Here is a 19,417-nt window from a genome sequence, read left to right as displayed (position 1 = left end):
ATTGTAACGTATAAATGTTAGAGGCTTCCTCAAAAACATCTAATCACCCTTAAAGTAACATCTTTTATTTATTTATACCCCATAAAAACATTTGTTTTCCTTATCTGCAGGTCTGCTTCATTGTGCTACTTATGTTTATCAGTTTAATGGTGGTCTCACAGCAGTTGGTTTGATGTTTTACCACCAAAGAATACAAGTTAGATAAAGATGCCAAAACCCTTAAATAAAATAAACCGTGTTCACCACAGAAGTGTCATTTATTAAAGGAAGATTCGTAGCTCTTGTGCCTTTTTCTAGTAAAGATAGGTGATGAATGCCTGGTAAAGATAGGTGGTGAATGTCTGGTAAAGATAGCTGGTGAATGCCTTTCACAGATAGCTGGTGAATGCCTGGCACAGATAGCTGGTGACTGATCTCTATGTCCCTGTCACGTTTAGCTCCCTTTGGACCTGCTGTAGGACGGGCTGCGCTCGCGTGCCTCTATCTCTCGCAGCCAATCAGGAAGCGGCGATCCTCTCGGTTGCCATGGAGACCGTGCTCCGTGTTGGCTCGGATAGGAGAGGCCTGGCGGTGACGCAGTTATTATTGGTGGAGCCGCCGGCGGCAGGCTTTGCACTGAATCAATGGGATTGCCCGGCCTCTCACCTGGACACCGAGCGGGGAGGGAAGCAGCCGCCGCTGCCGCCGCCTGCGACCACTGACAGGAGGGAGACGCGGACCCGCCCGACAGCAGGCAGCGGCAAGGGCCTGCATATGGCTGCTGGGTGTAGGGTAAGGGAGGGAGGGGGGTAGCCTTTGGATGTAATGCGCCGGACTTTGGCCTCCAATGAGTCAGTAAATAAAACGCCGTTGGCAGGCGCTGGGATCCCGGGAGGAGAGGGGGGGCCGGCTGACAGGAGACGGAAGGCCGCCGCCGCTGACATGGCCGGGAACTGCGGGAACAACGTCACCCCGGGGAGCGGGGAGATCACCCAGCTGAATGTGGGGGGCACCAGGTACGGTATGACATGGCGAACAGGAGCTGGGGTGGGTGAGAGAGGGGCGGGGGCAGTGTCACTGACTCCCAGCATCACTGGACTGGGTGACTCCCAAGAAACCCATTCATTATGTCACTGCATTAGGGGCCCAGTAATCTGCGCTCTGCTATCCTTTTGCTTACAACCTAAGGCGGCGCTTATAGTGCCAGCGACATCACGTCAAAACAAATGCATTGCCGCTGTTGCTTGCGCTTATAGTAAGCACGGAGCGACGGCGTGATCGCTGGAAGTCATCTCAATTTTATTTTTCCAGCGACCGTAGCCTGACGTCACGTCGCCGGCACTACCAGCATAGCCTAAGGCTGCGGCCAGGGTGATGCAGAGCCGGGTATGTGCGGCAATGTGTGGCCAGCGTGAGCGAGCACGCATAGCTGCATGCTGAAGCATGCAAAATTGAATTTGCCTCTCGCTGACGGCGTCACGTGAGCGGTTCGCCAATGAGGGCAAACCAGCAACAACGTGACATCATGGACGCGCCCTACCCCCCCCCCCCCCCAGCGCGCACCTAGTCGGCCACAAATCTTTCGGCCGAGGCAGGGAGTGTGATGTCACCGTGCACGAGCGTCGGCGCACTCGCTCCCAGCCTGGCCGCAGCCTTAGGCCGTGCATATAGTGCCGTCGATGGCAATACGACAGGTGACGTTACACATCGCCGTCGCCACCGGCGAAAGTTATGTTCCACCGGGCGGCTGCGTCGCGGGATTCCGGCAATTTGATTTGTTCAAGGGCAGTCACATGACGCGGCAGCCCTTGAAAAATCAAATTTTGCCGGCTTCCAGTTTTCGCTTTGTCGCCGTCGCACGCACTATATGCGCACGCGGCGGCAATTTATTTGTTTTCGGGCCACGTCGCCGGCACTATAAGCACGGCCTTACACATTATCGTCCTCCTGATCTTCTCTTGCTGCCTGGAGCATTGACGCTCTCTTGCTGCCTGGGGCATTGACGCTGTCTTGCTGCCCGGGTCATTGACGCTCTCTCGCTGCCCGGGGCGTTGACGCTCTCGCTTCCCGGGGTGTTTACGCTCTCTTGCTGCCCCGCTGACGCTCTCTTTCTCGCTGCCCAGCTGACGCTCTCTCTCACTGCCCGGGGTGCTGACGCTCTCGCTGCCCTGTTGACACGCTATCTCTCGCTGCCCGGGGCGTTGGCACTTTTCCCAGCGTTGCCGCTCTCTTGCTGCCCGGGGAGTTGCCGCTCTCTCGCTGCCCGGGGAGTTGCCGCTCTCTCGCTGCCCGCGGAGTTGCAGCTTATTCTGCTATTGTGACCTTAAATGCATTGTAAAGCAATTATTTATTTTCTTCATCACTTTGGACAGAATGCGCTTCAGTGCAGGACATCCATGTAAATGGTATCTATACCAGTGTATACTTTGCAGCCCTGTATTTATCCTTTCACTGAAAAAAGTGCTGGTCATAAATTGAAAGTCTGGCAACAGAGAGTGTATAATATCTGTTGGTTATTGAGCGCTTGTGCATTACATTTTGCAGGCACAATGATACCCTGCTGCAAGTAGTTTATAATCTCATTTTGGTGTGGGATAAAGTGACTTGCCCAAGGTTGAGAAACTGGCACTGGAACTTGAACCGGGTTTACTTGCTTTCTACACTTTCAGCTCATGATACCAAATATAGCAGTAACTAGTATCATTGCCCCTATTAAAATTAATTGAGCTGAAATATTTCTAAGCCGGAAGATGGGGGCATCATGTGCTGAAGCATGTGAATTTGAAGATGACTTAGCTTTACTGGATGCCTAATTAGGGATGGGGTCATTAACTAAACAGCATTAGTGCTCATGTGTTGCACAGAAAACACGGCATAGAGCACACTAATATTGTGTGGGAAAAATGTGAACTGTGAGTATTATAAACGTATCCAGTGAAACAGTGAACTGTATGTATTTATGTATGTCTTTATATAGCGCCATTAATGTACATAATGCTTCACAGCAGTAATACACGTGACAATCATATAAATAACAAATAACAGGTCATGGGAAGAAGTGCTTCAGACATAAAAATTAACATTTAGGAAGAGGAGTCCCTGCTCTGAAGAGCTTACAATCTAATTGGTAGGTAGGAAGAACGTACAGAGACAGTAGGAGGGTGTTCAGGTAAGTGTGTCTGCAAGGGGCCAAGATTTATGGATGAGGTGTAAAGTAACATCCACGGAGCTACTCGTATGCTTCGATAAGCAGGTGTGTTTTAAGGTGGGCCTTAAAGGTGGATAGAGAGGGTGCTAGTCGGGTATTGAGGGGAAGTGCATTCCAGAGGTGTGGAGCAGTCAGTGAGAAAGGTTTAAGGCGGAAGAGGACTTTAGATACAAAGGGGTAGAGAGAAGACAGTCGGGATGGTGTATAGTGAGAAATTAGGGCTGAGATGTAAGGAGGAGCAGAAGAGTGTAACACTTTAAAAGTGAGGAAGAGAATTGGGTGTGTGATACAGGATTTGATCGGAAGCCAGGAGAGGGATTTCAGCAGGGAAGATGCTGAGACAGATTTAGGAAAGAGTATAGTGATTCTGACAGCAGCGTTTAGGATGGATTGTAAAGAATAACGGAGACGCAAGGTGAAGGAGACAGTGCCAATCCAGTAAAAGGGTCTCTAGCATCACAAGCAATGTCCAAAAATCCAGAGTTGGAGTCACTTTTACTGGACTGCACTACCTCCTTCACCTTCATGTCCCCGCCTTCTGCAGATCACCTGATGCAACTGGATCATGGAGCGGCGAACCTTGGCATCATCGTGGATATAACGGTTTTTAACCATTGCCTAAAAGATTTTTGTTGCTGTACATGCATCTTTTACCTTTACATATACATTTTACTACAGCATGAGGTCTGTGCTTGTTTCTGTTTTTCTCATGTGTTACATAGCTACAGTCACACGAGGGAGATTCACTAAGGTCCCTTGTGGGGTAACGCACTCAATCCGATGTCAACTGTCTGCAAGTCAACAGCAGTTAACAGCCATATCGGGTACATTACCCCACAATGGACCTTGGTGAATAAGATCTTGAAGTCCTTACAAGAACCACATGTGTATTGCACCTAGAGTATGTGGAGTGTATAGAGAAATGTAACCCAAGTAAGCAAGTAAGTTGGGATAACTTTCTATGTGCGGTCTTCATCCTTCTTTTTTTCTTTTTTTTCCCAGTTGAACTTTGCTGCCCTGCTCCAGATACAGGATTATTATGTTTGGAGCTAGACTAGGCAATCATTTTAGCTTTTTGGAACAAAACCTCAAACAACCAAGCAATAGCAGTCTGAGTTTGAGTTTGAATAGCCCAAAGGTGCAGTTCCCTCCAGAAAATATTTTGAGGACAACATAACTCTGTTACTCTACTTTTTGGTGTATACTGTTTCTCAGTAAAAAGAAAATGTCTAATCTTAAAGCACTGAATCGGATAAATATTTAAGTAATAATCTCCGAAGAACAGGGCATTACTGGCCAATAATGCCCTGGCTGAAGGCCCAAGGCGAAGCCGAGGGACTTTAACCTAGCCAGGGCATTATTGGCCAGTAATGCACTGTTCTGAGGGGAGTATTACTATTATAGGCTAAATGTAGACTTATTTGTTTTATTTATTTTTTACATTTTTCATTAAAAAAAAATAGACAATTGTAGTCATTGATTTTTATCATCATGATTGTCTAGATTCTTTTGCTTTTACTGCACGTCTTTATTAAAAGGAAATGATCCATACACACAGCCACCCTCTATATATGCACATACACACTCTGTAGCCCCCCCTTTACACCTACAAAACACACAACACACACAGCAGCCCCCTGTACATCCACAAACACACACTGCAGCACCCTGTAAACCCACAAAACTGCAGACCCACACACCAAAACACTCACTGCAGCCCTCTTCCACCCTCTACACCCACTGACACACACACACACACACACACACTGCAGCTCCCCTCTACACCCACAAGACACACTGCAGACACACACACACCAACAGACTACAGACCCCCCTGTAAACCCACACACTGCAGACACACACACAACACTCGGCACCCGTCCTCTACCCACAAAACACACATTGCAGCCCCCCCCCCCTCTCTGCACCCACAAAACACTCACTGCAGGCACACACACAAACCAACAAAACAGACTCTGCCACCTCTACATCCACAAAACACACACCAGCAGCCCCCTCTATACACCCACTACAGCACCCCTGTAAACACCCACCAACAAAACACTCTGCACCCCTCCTCCACCCACAAAACACACTACAGCCCCCTCTACACCCACAAAACATACACACAAACCTTTCCCCTCACTCTCCTGTGCAGGAGCTCTCTGCAGGCAGGGTGAGGGAGTAGGTAGTCCAATCACCTCACCTGTCTGAGTGCTGATTTCACACTTTATGAATGAGAACTGAAAGCTGATTGGTTAGAAAACTTGTCAGGGTGCCAAAAATTCCGAGCCATTACTGATTGGTTAAAATTCCGGACATTATCCAATCTCAGAGCAGGGATTTCAATAATGCCTGTAATTTATCATCTTTAATGTTGTTTCCATTCAAAGCTGTGAGACCTTCCACTGCTTGCAGCGAATCACTGAGGTTTTGTAATTATTCACAATCTCAAAGTTTCCTTGTTAATAGTTGTGGCATAAAAGTTAGAAATCACACTGCTGATGCATGTCCAAAGAACTTGTGTGCTCAATGTGATTGTGTGTACATAAAATAATAATCAAGTCTGTAATGCACTAAAGCAGCAGTGGCCAACTCCAGTCCTCAAGGGCCACCAACAGGTCAAGTTTTAAGGATATCCCGGCTTCAGCACAGATGGCTTAATCACTGAATGAGCTACTGATTGAGCCACCTGTGCTGACACCGGAATATCATTAAAACCACCTGTGCTGACACAGAAATATCCTTTAAAACCTGACTTGTTCGTGGTCCTTGAGGATTAGAGTTGGCTACTCCTGTGCCAAAGAATTAATTTAAAATGATTTTGAAAACAACTTACCGTACCAATATAGGTATCTTCTTCTCAAGAAATGTAATAATTCTTAAAACACACATTTGGCAGTTTTTAGTTGCGTTCAAAATGAAAGCAGCAATCCCCTCATTTTTGGATTTTTTTAAATTTTACCGAATTAGAACAAAGGGGTCTCTAAGGCTGAGTCCATGCTCCCTGCTTGCGTGCTGAGGCTCAGGGAAAGCGGGTGCTTTCCCTGGCCTTGTGGTTGCTTACCGCACGTGCCGTCAGGGGGCGGGCCGGGGGCCGTCGCGTCACTGGCCGGGGGCCCTCATTGGGCGAACCGCTCACGTGACCGGCCTGTCGCGCCGGCAAGCGGGGGAATTTAAAATTCCCCTAAGATCTGCGCTTCCGCAAGCGCGCGGAAGCGCAGGTGAGCCCCTACTAAAGCCGCTCTAATTGCGGCTGTAGGGGCTCAGTGCTGAGCGGGAGCGCGCCTCAGCACGCTTCCGCCAGCAAGCGGTTAACATGGCCGAGGCCTAAGACTTGAACAGCACCTTTCTGTGGGAACCCATTCATTTCGTTCATGTTTACCTTTTTTATGTACCGGTAAAGATGGCTGCTGGGGTTGTCAAATAGGAAGCTGTGATGTCATGCTTTGAGGACATTTCTGCTTCCTATTGCTCTGAGTATGAAGCTTGGACAACAGCCATATCGATTTTTTTTAAAACAGACCAGAAACACTGGAGCATAAAAAGGTAAATATATGGAGGACATGGGGTACCGGAAACAAAAATAGTTGGGTTTAGTTCCAGGAGACCCCCTGGTTCCGATGCTGTAAGAAGAAAAAAAAAAAGAGTAAGGGACATTGCTCTTTTTAGGAAGAATATTCTTTTTATTGAGTCCTTTTTGAATGGGGGAGTGCTTACTCAACCTGTAACTCGCCCTTGTATGTATCGTATAACATATCCTGGAATCTTCTCTGACAATAAAGAATTGTTGACTTGCCAATTCTGCATGCTTTCAATTGGCAAATTAATTTTGCTTGTTCTAACTGAGCCATAGTTTCTTAGAGCAACAACTAAACACATAACTGTTTTTCAAGAGTCTTAGTTTATGACCCAGTTTCCATTCTAGAATATAGGCCTTTTTTTTTTTAACTTATATTTTTATTGATTTTCACAAATAAATGGGAAGGGGGAAAGATACAAAAATAAAAAAGGGGGGAGGGAAATAACCATTTTGTATCGGTTTTCTTACAAACAAATAACAATCACACATTACTTATAATACAACTTTTTGGTGAATACAATATTTTACATTTAGCACTCCCAAAATCTCCCTCCGGTATCGCGCCCCTATTCAGCATCCCAGAGCTCCCAGACCCTTTCATACTTCCTGGTGGTGTGGTTCAGGAATGAGGTACGTTTCTCTATCAATTAAACATCATTAACCCTTCGAATAACCTCTCATATGGAGGGCGCGAGTGTCTTTTTCCATGCCGCTGCTACAGCACACCTAGCAGTCGTTAGGATATGCAGAATCAATTTTTATGGACAATGATTTATATCTTCAATAGGTTTAGCCAGTATAATTACAGTTGGATCTAACAGGATCTTGATATCAGTCACATGTTTTATTAATTTCAGAACTATCTTCCAATATCCCTGCATTTCTGGGTAGAACCACCAAATATGTGCCAACTCTTCTAATTGTCCTCAACCCCTCCAACATCTATCCGAGGTCCCCGGGAACATCTGTTTTAGTCTTTTGGGGGTATAATACCAACGTAACAGCATTTTATATATATTCTCTTTTGTTACTGTGCATATAGAGGTTTTGCCTATATTATCCCAGATATCTTCCCAGTCCCCTTGTTATCTGTCTGGAAGTCCAGAGCCCATTGGTCCATATATTTATGGTTTGGGGTATCTTTCTTAAGAATTAGCCCCTGGTACAGAGATATCAAACCTCTTTGGTATTTTGTTTTTGTTTTACATAAATCTTCAAATTGTGTATATCTGGGAAATTCCTCGTCATGGAGGCCCTGGAACACAAAATGTCGGACCTGCATATACCTAAATAGCTCTATTTGAGGCAAACCATACTTTCTCGTCAATTCCTCAAAGACATTAGTTTAGTTTATCCTTTTTTAATAAATCTCACGCCTCCAGAATTTCTCTTTATTTCCAAACTTCGAAACCCTGACCCTGAAAGCCCGGGGTGAACCCTGGATTACCGAACAGAGGCACGAGTCTAGAAGGGGTCGACACAACCTTACTGTATATTTATTTTTTGCCATCTGCCGTATTTTCAATGTAAATCCAATTACTGTTGGTTTCGCCTGTCTCCCGGCTCCCATCCCAGAACTAGACCACAACATAGACGTCAGTCCAATCGGTTGCTTTAACAAGCTCTCTAGATCCACCCAAACATAAGCTCCTCTCGGGGAATGGGAGGCTATATAATATTTTAGAATATTTGGAACAGCCATACCACCTCTTTCCTTGGCGTCCAACATTATTGACCAAGCTATCCTCGGTTGTTTGTTTATGTTTCCATATAAACTACTTAATTCGGTTCTGAATTTCTTTTATATTTGAATGCGGAACAGCTACCGGTAATGTCTGGAAATAGTACAAGAGTCAAGGGAGAATATTCATCTTAACTGCGGTTATATGCCCTACCCCAGGATATACAATAAGAGTTCCAGACTTGTAAAATTTTTTTAATTTTGGAGAACAGATCAGGGTAGTTATATTTATGTAATGAGTTATAGTCTCTGGCAAGATTCATTCCTAAATATTTCAAATGGGTCTTTTTCCATTTATAGTCAAAATGTCGTTTAAGCACCTCGACCTCTTTCCGTTAACCTCAAATTATGGGCTTCTGATTTTCCCATACTTACTTTGTACCCGGAGAGCTCACCAAACCCCCAAAGGGCAGACTGCAAATTCTGGAGAGATGTCAATGGATTAGCTATAGTGAGAATAACATAATCTGCAAACAATAATTATTTTATAACAATCATCTTTCTTTTTGATCCCCTGTGTATTTGGGGAGGCTCTGATGGTGGCCGCTAGAGGCTTGCTTGTCAGAGCAAAGAGAAGTGGTGAGAGGGGGCACCCCTGTCTAGTCCCATTCTTAATTGTTATTAAATTCCCCTCTCCTCCTGGGATCTTCAGGGTAGCAGTTGGCGACTGATAAAGAGCTCGGACCCACTGCAGAAAGGCTCCAGAGAATCCAAATACCTCTGTCTTATCTAGAAAATCCCACCTTATCCTATCAAACGCTTTCTCTGCATCAAGACTCTGCAGCATTGCTTTCGACCTAGATTTGTGTATTTGATCAATAACGTTAATAATTTTCCTTGTGTTATCTGACGCCTGGCGCTCACTCACAAAACCCACCTGATCATAGTAAATTAATCTTGGGAGTATTGGGTTCAAACTGTTGGCTAGAATTTTGCTATAAATTTTCAAGTCCGTATTATGTAGTGAAATTGGCCTATAGCTACCACAGCATAGAGGATCCTTTCCCTCTTTAGGAATCACCGCTATTTTAGCCTTTGTTATCTGTGGAGGAATTTGTTTTCCGTTTAGGAAATCCTTAAATAGATCCAACAGATAAGGTCGTAAATTCCTATAACATATTTTTGTCGTAGAGGTTTGAAAAACCATCAGGGCCCGGTGCTTTCGATGGCTTCAGGGAGCCGACCACATTTCCCATTTCTATTGGAGTTATTTTTGCATTTTAAATCTTAAGATCTTCTGCTGTCAATTTCCGGAGGGCACAGTCTCGCAGTCCTTGATCTGGTTCAAGCTCGAGATTTTAGCATTCAGGGTAGAATTGTCTAGAATCTAGATTGTAAAGATTCGTATACTGTAGAATTTAGCAAATTCCTCTGCTATCTTTGATTGTTATAGGTCACTCCCCCATTTTTTTGTTCTGATAACGGAAACCGAGGCTCTCGCCTTTATCCCTCTAAGTTTGCTTGCTAATAAACGATCTGCCTTATCACCCTTATCGTAGTACGTTTGTCTAGTCCACTTATGGGCCTTCTCTACACGTTGTGCTCTCAAGTTCCTCCCTTGCCTGGTTAAGAATTTTATATACTTTCCTCAACATTTTTTTTTTATGTGAGCTTTCTAACTTTATAATTTTCTCTGTTAAATACTTTTGTCTTTTTATTTTTATTCTTTCTGTACGATGCAATTGAGATGAACTGTCCTCTAATATGTGCCTCCCAAAAAATCGCTGATGATCGTACAGACCCTTTATTTAACCGAAAATAGTTTTTAAGAGAGTCTCCAATTTGTGCGCTAATCTCTTGATAATTTAGCAAGGAATCATTCATCCTCCAATGAAATGACTGAATTTTGGCAAATGGTGGATCAAACAGAATAGTCGGGGCTTGGTCCAACCAGGTAATAGGCCCTACGTCCGAGTGGACCAAAACCTCTAGAATATTTGCGGATACAAAGATGTTATCTATTCTAGAGTACGAGTCGTGCGGGGGCGAGTAGAAGGAATAATCTCTGAGCTTTTTGTGAGCAACACCAGGCGTCCAACAGGCCAAATTCTTTGATTAGCAATCAAAATTTCTTTGCTACCCTGTAAGTCATTGCAGAGTGTGAATGTCCTGCGGGTGTGGACCTGTCTAGGTCCGGATCTGGGACCATATTGAAATCTCCTCGTACAATATATAGTGGAGAGGGAGTGGCTCAGTGAGTAAAGACACTGACTGGCACTGAGAGTTTGAAGCAGGGGAGCCTGGTTCAATTCCTGGAGTCAGCTCCTTGTGACCTTGGGCAAGTCACTTTATCTCCCTGTGCCTCAGGCACCAAAAAACCCCATAGATTGTAAGCTCCACGGGGCAGGGACCTGTGCCTGCAAAAATGTCTCTGTAAAGCGCTTCGTAAAACTAGCAACGCTATACAATAACTTGTTGTTGTTATTATTATTATTATTATATAGCTGTTCTTGATGATCTCCCTTTGTTTCCTTTAAAAAGTCAATTTGACCCTCGTTAGGTGCATATATATTCACTAGAGTAATATGTTCGCCTGAGAGAAGGCTGTGTACTACCAGTGATCTCCCTCCCTAGTCTCTCTTAACCTCCATTGTCTGGAACGGGATACCTTGTTTTATCAAGATCGCAACCCCTCTTTTCTTATTAGTGAAAGACGAATGCGATATGATATGTCGTGCTAAAAGTGTTTGAGGGTTCTTGGGAGTCAAAATGTGTCTTGTAGAAAAACAATTTCTGCATTTAGCTTTCTAAATTCTTTTAGCGCCAGTCTACGCTTACTATTATTATTATTAACGCCTTTAACATGCAGGGATACTAGTTTCAATGGTGTTTGTTTAGTCATTTCCTATATCGTGTCTATCTCTCTCATGTGAGCGTAAAATTTTAATGGTTGCCGGGAACAGGGGGGGGGGCTGTAAAAAAATAAAATAAAAGAGGGGACTTAAAAGGTAAGAATTAACTTGAAACATAAGAGTGTAACCAGCCACTCATCCCAGTTTTGCAGCCAGTCCCTACATGGGCTGGCCTGGCGGGCATATGGCCCTACTGGGGTCGCCCTAACATCAGACAGGCTTCACCCCCACATACCGCCACTATTACATTTCCACCTCCGAACTGCACCTTTATTTTGCCTTACTTGAAACCACAATCATTAGTTGTTTTTCCGGACTCATAAAGAGGTCTTTCCTCCGCTCCAGACAGACCTCAAACTCTTCTATATTCAGAGGGTCCTCTCTCCTCTGTAGAGTAAGTCTTACTGTCCATGGAGTAGAGAAATAGTCACGATGGCCATATCTGTAAGTCAAAAAGAAGGGAACAGAGGGAAACAAGGGGAACAGAAAACAAAGCAAAGAAAGACAAAGCTCCAACTTAGGCTTCTTAGATGATCACAAATTGTAGACTCATCCGTTGGATAGGCTCTCGTTGGCTCCGATGGGCCCTACCAAAGTTTGATAATCGTCATATAAAAATCACCAATAAAGCATCGCGGGTACTCAGCCGGCTTTACTTATTCCCTTCTTGGGTGTTCGTATCCTCAGGTGACCCATCATCCGAGCCATTTTTCTGGGATTGGCTCCATCGGTCCGTTCTGCTCCAGACCCAGCACCGGAAGGAAGGCTGACGACTCCTCTGGATATCGCAGCAAGATTTGTCGTCCTCCTTGGTTAACGATGAGACTGAACGGAAAGGGCCGCCGATATAGAATTCCCTTTTCTTGAAGTATCGATGTTACCGTTCGTAGTTCTCTTTGTCTGTCTATAGTTGTCCATGACAGATCCTGGAAAATCTGGATCGGGGAATTTTCTAAATCGATCCCCTATTTTTGCTTCCCCTTATTATCTTGTCTTTGGTCGTGTATTGGTGAAGCCGCAACACCACATCCCTGGTTCTTTTAAGGTCATCAAATCTTAGACACAGCGCTCGTGGGCTCTAATGCAAAGAGTGATATAAAAGCGCTAATAATAAGTGTAGAAAATCATGCACATATAAAGTGTTTAATGTGGATGTTGCTGCCTTCGTGAAATGGGGATCTCACAACTCCAAGGTAGGTAGTAGAAATGGGAAATACTCTTGGGTGCAGGTAAATGAATTAGAAAATGGGGTGTACCAAGTTGCTTGAAATAACAAACAATATGCTAATAAAACACAGAAATTTATTGAGAAAACGAAAAAATAAAAAACTCTAATTTCCAATAAAGAAAAATTAGTAGCTGATTGAACTGAGATCTACAATAAAGCAAAACATACTACAGTAAATAGAGATTGAAATAATCAAGGATATCCTGTGATTGGGGCCCCTTTTTAAATAAAAATCCTCTAATTTCACCAGAAAAAATATATGGATACCAAATTGCTGAAAAGAAGATAAAGAAAAATGGGCTGTGTTAACACTCCGGTATAGAATATACTTCAATTTTGAAGAAAAAAGGATTTGAGTCCTTGTGTGTTATGCATACTGTATACACAGTTTTGGGGAATTGGTAGTTAAATGTATCTTAACCTCTTCTGGTCCGTTTTCTGTGAGTGAGACAGTTCCGTGAAAGAAAAAAGATGTGGATATTATGGCAGTGGAAAAAACGGATGTGCAGGTATAGAGGGATTATGCTGCAACACAGTAGAATAGGGTAGGGCTGCTTTGGGGATAGTATGTGAGTATAGCAGACGGTACCTCTATTCACATCAATGTTACTCTACAAACTTGCTGTGGTATATACACCAATCTCCTCTGTTAGACCTGGTCTGATTTTGCAGTGGAGTTTGTTTATTGCAGACACAGGACCTCCTGGTGTGTGAGCACTCTGTGAAAGGTTACCTGGTTTTGCTCGGCTTTTGATGCTGCAATATACTCACAACCTGTTGATCTCCCGCACCTGTCTGCTGACTCTCTGTGTCTCTTGCAGTCTCCCTCTGTCTGCATTTGAACTTCCCTCCAATCCTGCTCTTTTATGCTCCCGTAATTTGAAGATTTTTCTCCCTCTTAGAATGAATGTATCCAGCTCACAAGGCACAGCGCTTTTTGTTGTACTTATGCAAGCCACACGCCAGAGTCAGCTGGAAAACCTCCCGGTCTCTCTCACCAGCAGCGCAGATACACGGCCGGCGTCTCTTCCGCAACGAACAGTTTTGGCGCCAACAGGCTAATTGATGAATTGTAGTATGGGTGCTCGTAGGTAGTCTCAGACATTCCGCTCGGTGGGCTCTGTCAATTAACAGTTTGTTGTCTTCTAATTGGGGGTCAATTGATAGAAACAACCTTCAAGATAAGGTTGCCGTGGCTCGGCAGCCATTGTCTCTGGGATGTGGCGGATTCGCAAATTTTGTCTGGGCTCCCTATTTCTAGATTGTCCACGTTATCTCTTATAGCTCTTACATCCTCGATGAGTCTCAAGACTTCATCGTCCGTACTCAATTGATTTTGCAGGGAGGTGTCCATTTTAGATTCCAGATCTGTAGTTCTTCTAGCCAGGGTAGAAATTTCAGACTTGAGCTCCAGTACTGATTTGTCCAGGGCAGATTGAAACATAGTTTGCATATCTTGCAGCATCTTCTTTAAATCTTGCCTTGTAATGGGCACGTCACTCTCCTCTTCACCCTGCTTCTTGTCAGGGCTTAGCGAGGCCCGCTCCTAACCTCCCGGTCGGCGGCATCTTGGGGCTGTGCTCCGGCAGTCACGGGCTGTCTGTGCCCGAAACGGGAGAGATCTGGCACTACCTTTTTGTCCTTCTTACGGGGGGCATGTCGGAGGATTCCCCCGTCCTCTCCCGTTAATTTCGGGCTGATTCGAAGTGCCGATCGGAGGCTGTTGTTAAAAATGGGCAGCAGCATGCACAGAGCTCCTAAGCAGACGTGCATGCGCTGTGACGTCACACATGCGCCCCCAATATCAGTCATTGGTTCTTAATAAAGAAAACATGATGATGGCTTTTTCATTTTGATATATCTATTGTAAAATTGTACAAATAATATCAACGAGTCAAGGGTTCAAAGTATCAACGCGAGTTTATCTGCACCAAGGTACAAATGAGAGAAAGTATTCAAAAATGAACTCATTCCTCAGAAAACCTATTGCTTGGCATCACATTTTTATACATTTCAAAATGAGTAATACGCCCCTTAAGGGGGCTGGCTTAAAGATAAAAAACAATATGATGACATAAAAATCCTTATTCATGCATAAATATCCTTTGTATGCTATATTTTATCCTATATATTTCACCGCAATGTGGGCCTCTTAACCTCCTGACTTAAGGAGTAAACCTCTTAGCCCTTTGGGTGTAGCTGCAAGATAAGGGAAGCGGAGGTCAGCGAAAATTACTTTGCAGGAAAAATTCTTTCAAATGCAATTATTTCAATTCCATGACTGGTTAGGAATTATGCAAGGGTTAGTCTTTGCCAGGAGCGATGCTCTGCAGCATATCAAACATACACAAATAAAAAGATACACATTCATACAAGCAAACACTCAAAATGGCTGCTGCGCCAAAATGGTGGTGATGATAGTCTGTCTTCATATAGCCTGAGCCACACACCTTATCTCAATCTTCACACTATTTATAGTAGCTGCTGCAAAAGTAAAGTCTGCTTGGGACTTCTATTTTATTTTTTATTATAAGTGTCACAAAGGGTTTAATAAATATGGCACATAGTCCTATTTCAGAATTGTTTCAAACATGAATAGTAAAGGGCCGCGTGTTAGCTGTACTTTACTATTCTACTGTTCTTTCACTGTTCTTTGTACTTTGACAGTTTTTGTCATGCTAGTCACAAACTTGCTGATGCTTATGTTAACCCTTAGGCCGTGATTATACAAAAGAGAGAGAACATCATGGCACAATAAATTTATTACACTAGAGTGGCTTAGAGCAATATTGCACTCACAGACAGCACTGGGTAAATCAGTGTTTTTGGATAGCTTCCTAGCATGTGGTGACGGACTTCCTCCTCTCGTCGTTCCTGCTCACAATTTGGGCTCCATTGAGTCCAATCAATTTGTCCCCTTTACCTTTGCACGCTTGCTGTGCCCACCTCCACAAGTTCTTAAACCGGGGGATTCCCACAGCCTCTCCTTTCTTTTCCTGACCTTGCGCATGGTCAGGAGATGATTGAGTAGCAGCGGTGTCTTCCGGGTTACACTCGCGTCCGCGTGCGGGTACCCGTAGGGCAATCAGCTGACGGCTAGGTGAAGGGAAATCCACATGTTGCGAGTGCTACGGTGGCCTATAAATTCCAATCCAACGCGTTTCGCAACCGCTTCGTCAGGGATCTGGGCGGTATCACATTATAGTAAGTATAATATGAGGTCACTAATTATCACCCCTTTGAAGTAAGTGTCTAACAGGGTGATTCGATATACTCCAATAAGGGGAATCAGAACTTGATCCTGTGTTACCTGCCATTCAAAGCAATGCCTGTTAACGCAGGATTCAGCTTGGATACTCATTATTGAAGCTTAGTTGTACTACTGAAAAAACCTTGGGCCTAATTCCATATTCTCCATAGCTGCCGATCTCTCTGCCATTAACTTGAATGGCAGATTGCAGACAATTGTGACGGCAATGATTGAAATTTTATTTTATTTTTGTACCTTCAGATTCAGTACATCCAGGCAAACACTAATGTGGATTCCAGATTCCTTCTTCTCTAGGTAAGTGACACATCAATTTTCCTTTAACCAAAGCGATCAAAAGGAGTCTGCAGTTTAAAGATGCAGTGGATAAAAGTGAATTAGTGACAGAGGTATGTTTATGGATTAAACCAGATGATTGGTAGGCTACCATTTAAAAAAAACAAAAAAAACAGGTACTGTATATTTATTTTTAAAACTGTTTTTAGTCTTTGAATTGGAAGCATGATATTTGCCAGTCTTGTTTGTTCCACACCAATGAGGAGGTTATCTTATTTATGTACACCTTAAATAAGTTATGGTGGGTAAAAAAGGTGACAAAAACCCTCCACTGTATAGCATACAGCAAATACAAATATAATTTGTGAACACACTTGCATGTCTCGGACACGTCTGCAACCCTGCTTTTTCTCTCCTAGCACACAGTGCTTCCACAGCAGCAAGGGTTTCTGGGAAATGACATGCAAATGAGCACACAGTGTCCCTTTTGCTTCAAATTCATTTGGACATAGACCCTTATAAGCTTGTGCCTGCTGCATTACACAGTTTGTCAGCGCAGCTGGTAAACCTACTCACAGACAGCTAGGTCTGCGACCCTGCTTTTCACCACTGTTTGAGACATGTGAATGTGCACACAAGTGACATTTTCATTTGCATATTTATGTACCTACAGGTGTGTAATTGAGTAGCTGTTACGCTGTGCTCACCACAAACTAGACGGGACCCTGGTACTGAGATGGGAATAGCAATAAACACCAGCCACAGGCACGGGGGCCACGTCCGGAGTGTAGGATAGTCTTGGTAGCCGGATCTGGGGCGGAGAGGTCAGGGTAGTCGTAATACTTGCCAAGATCAGAGTAGGAGAGGTCTGGAACGTAGATGGTACTAAAGCCGAGGTCAGGGTTAGAGAGAGGAGTATAGTCGAGGTGCAATGCCGTGGTCAGGGTTAAGGAAGAACGGATTGTCAGAGATGGCCGATTTCAGTATTCCAGAGATGCGGATGGTCCAAAGGCAAGCCGGGTCCGGTACACAAAGGGTCAATCTAGAAAGCAAGGCAACAGGTTAGGGACAAGGCAAGGTTAGCAGAGGTTGACAAGAATCTATGCTCAGGCAAAGTGCCAGTGGCACAGCTGAGCATATATAGGTAAGACTAGCCAATCCCCAAGGGGTTGGAGCGGAGGCACGGCCTCCGCAGAAGCCTATGATAGGCTGGGTCCGAGATCCAGGTGTAGCTGCTAGAGCTGATGATCAGTAGTTGCCACGGAGCTTGGGAGCGTTGCACGCGCGTCACGTGCGCGCCGCGCACTGGAAGCGTGCAGCGTGATCTGGGGCGGAGCCAATGTCTGTGGCATCAGATGACGTCATAGTTGTGCTGCGCTAGGGAGGGAGTACGGCCGGCTGATGCGTGCGCGTGGGTCCCCGAGAGGAAGCGCAGGGTAATTGCACGTCAGTAATCCGCACAGTAGCATATCTTAAATGTATTACATGCGGTATTTTTAATTCTTCAGTCACTTTTTTTTTTAATGATGGGTTAGGCTTTCCTGATTCATTCAGGAGATACGTGTCTAATCCAAATATTGTTGTTGCAGAGGTAACACTCATTAAGTAAATTTTTGGCAAAAGCTCACTAAATGCACTCCCTAACTTGGAATGTCTTGATATTTCTATTGAAAAACTCATTAAATACACCTAATCTTCAGAACTTGTCATATCAAAATACCTTTCTTTTAAAATACAGTTTTTTTTCCCTATAAAAAAGAACATTTAATCACCTTTTCCTCAGTACTCAAAGAATATAGTTAATGACTTATCTCTACAACGACTATATGTTTTTCAAGCCTTTTAGGTGTATTCAAGGCAAAGAATATTTATCCAATTAATTCCCATTGGAGCATTCCTCAGGGATAACCAGTCGTGTATTTTTATTACAGTTAGAAATAAATTTCCTCAAATTGAATAATATTATCAATAGGTTCAGTTTTAACATTTGAAAATATTTACACTACAAACAGCATAAGAAATATATATTATTTAAATTATGAATTCGGTCTCCATTTTCTTTTCGCTCCACCAAAGTGCCATGGTACTGTACCTCTAGTGAAGTTATTTTGCATAATGCCATTGGTGCTTTGTGTTATTCGGGGTCAATTTGTTCGTTCAGTAGTTTACAAATATTTGAAATGCTTCAAATGTCTGCCTGACCTATATCATTGTTGAGTGAAGCACTGACTTTAAACTTTCCGCAGCCAGATGCCAAGCCATTGTTCAGGGGACTCGCACAATATTTTTAAGCAATGGGATTCACACTTGAAATATTGACATTTCTTTTAGTTGTGCGATTACTGTACAAACATTTCTTGCTGTTGAGATAATAGTTTAAATAAGCCCTGTTATGCAAAAAAAGTGTCGGCCTGCGAAGCCGCGTGCTGTGGCTTTTGGATGGTCTGCTCCTGATAATTTCATTATGAGTGAACATTTTCACATTAAAAGTTACTTCTAAGATAATGCAATATAAATACATATGTTGTTAATTACAATACTCTTGTGGCCCCTTTTTACTCCTAAATTTCTTTGTGGTCCGCCACTTTTGTAAAACTAATTCAAGAGCCCTGCAGTCGAATAATAGGAACATTGTAAACTAAAGCTCCACTTAGTACTAGCACCGGTACAGGGAATATATTTATTTTTATAATCCTCCCCTTGCCGTTTCCCTCTCGATAAACATCATTGTACGTCAGAGGTAAACATGTGCTGTATGCTTAGTATTTTAAACTAATATGCCTTCAACATATATATATATATATATATATATATATATATATATATCTATCTCTCTCTCTCTCTCTCTCTCTCTGTTGAAGGCCTTTAAAAAATGTGACACACAAAATGTGGCTAATAATATTATTCTTGTTTCATGTGGTTATCACTTCCACGGTCATCCATACTCCAGTACAAAGGAGTCATTCTAATTAGCAGACAATGGAAACAACTCACCAGTGTATTGTGTATCCTTAAAGCAGCAAGTCACACTGCTCAATTATTATTTTCTTGGCTTCAGATCAGGAGTGTCCTGGAGCTACTTAGTGGTACTGGGTCTGGTTCCCACACTATTGGCACGAGGCAAATATATTTGCCTACCGTGTCAGGGAGGAGACTTGCTGTAGCGCAGAGGTGCGCAAACTTTTCAGTCGGTGGCCCCCTGCCTGCTCTCCCTCCCCTTCCTGCTCTTCCCCCCGCCCCCCCCCTCTTGTCAGCGGTGTCAAATGATGCTGTGTTTCCATG

At 43.8% G+C, this 19,417-nt stretch overlaps 1 protein-coding gene across 7 annotated transcripts in view; it reads left to right on the top strand.

Moving 5' to 3' along the window:
* The first annotated feature begins 538 nt into the window (after positions 1-538).
* KCTD3 (potassium channel tetramerization domain containing 3) overlaps positions 539-19,417 on the top strand; it is a 74,072-nt gene continuing 55,193 nt past the window's right edge. For 5 of the 7 annotated variants that reach the window (XM_075595617.1, XM_075595619.1, XM_075595618.1 and 2 more), the window contains exons 1-2: positions 779-995; positions 16,103-16,156. In XM_075595617.1, the coding sequence (XP_075451732.1) occupies positions 805-995; positions 16,103-16,156 (245 nt within the window). In that variant the 5' untranslated portion in view covers positions 779-804. The other 2 variants (XM_075595620.1, XM_075595621.1) reach the window with 2 other exon arrangements.

The sequence above is a fragment of the Ascaphus truei genome, chromosome 4 (genome assembly GCF_040206685.1).
Source record: "Ascaphus truei isolate aAscTru1 chromosome 4, aAscTru1.hap1, whole genome shotgun sequence".
NCBI lineage: Eukaryota > Metazoa > Chordata > Amphibia > Anura > Ascaphidae > Ascaphus > Ascaphus truei.
This window is presented reverse-complemented; position numbering and strand designations above follow the sequence as displayed.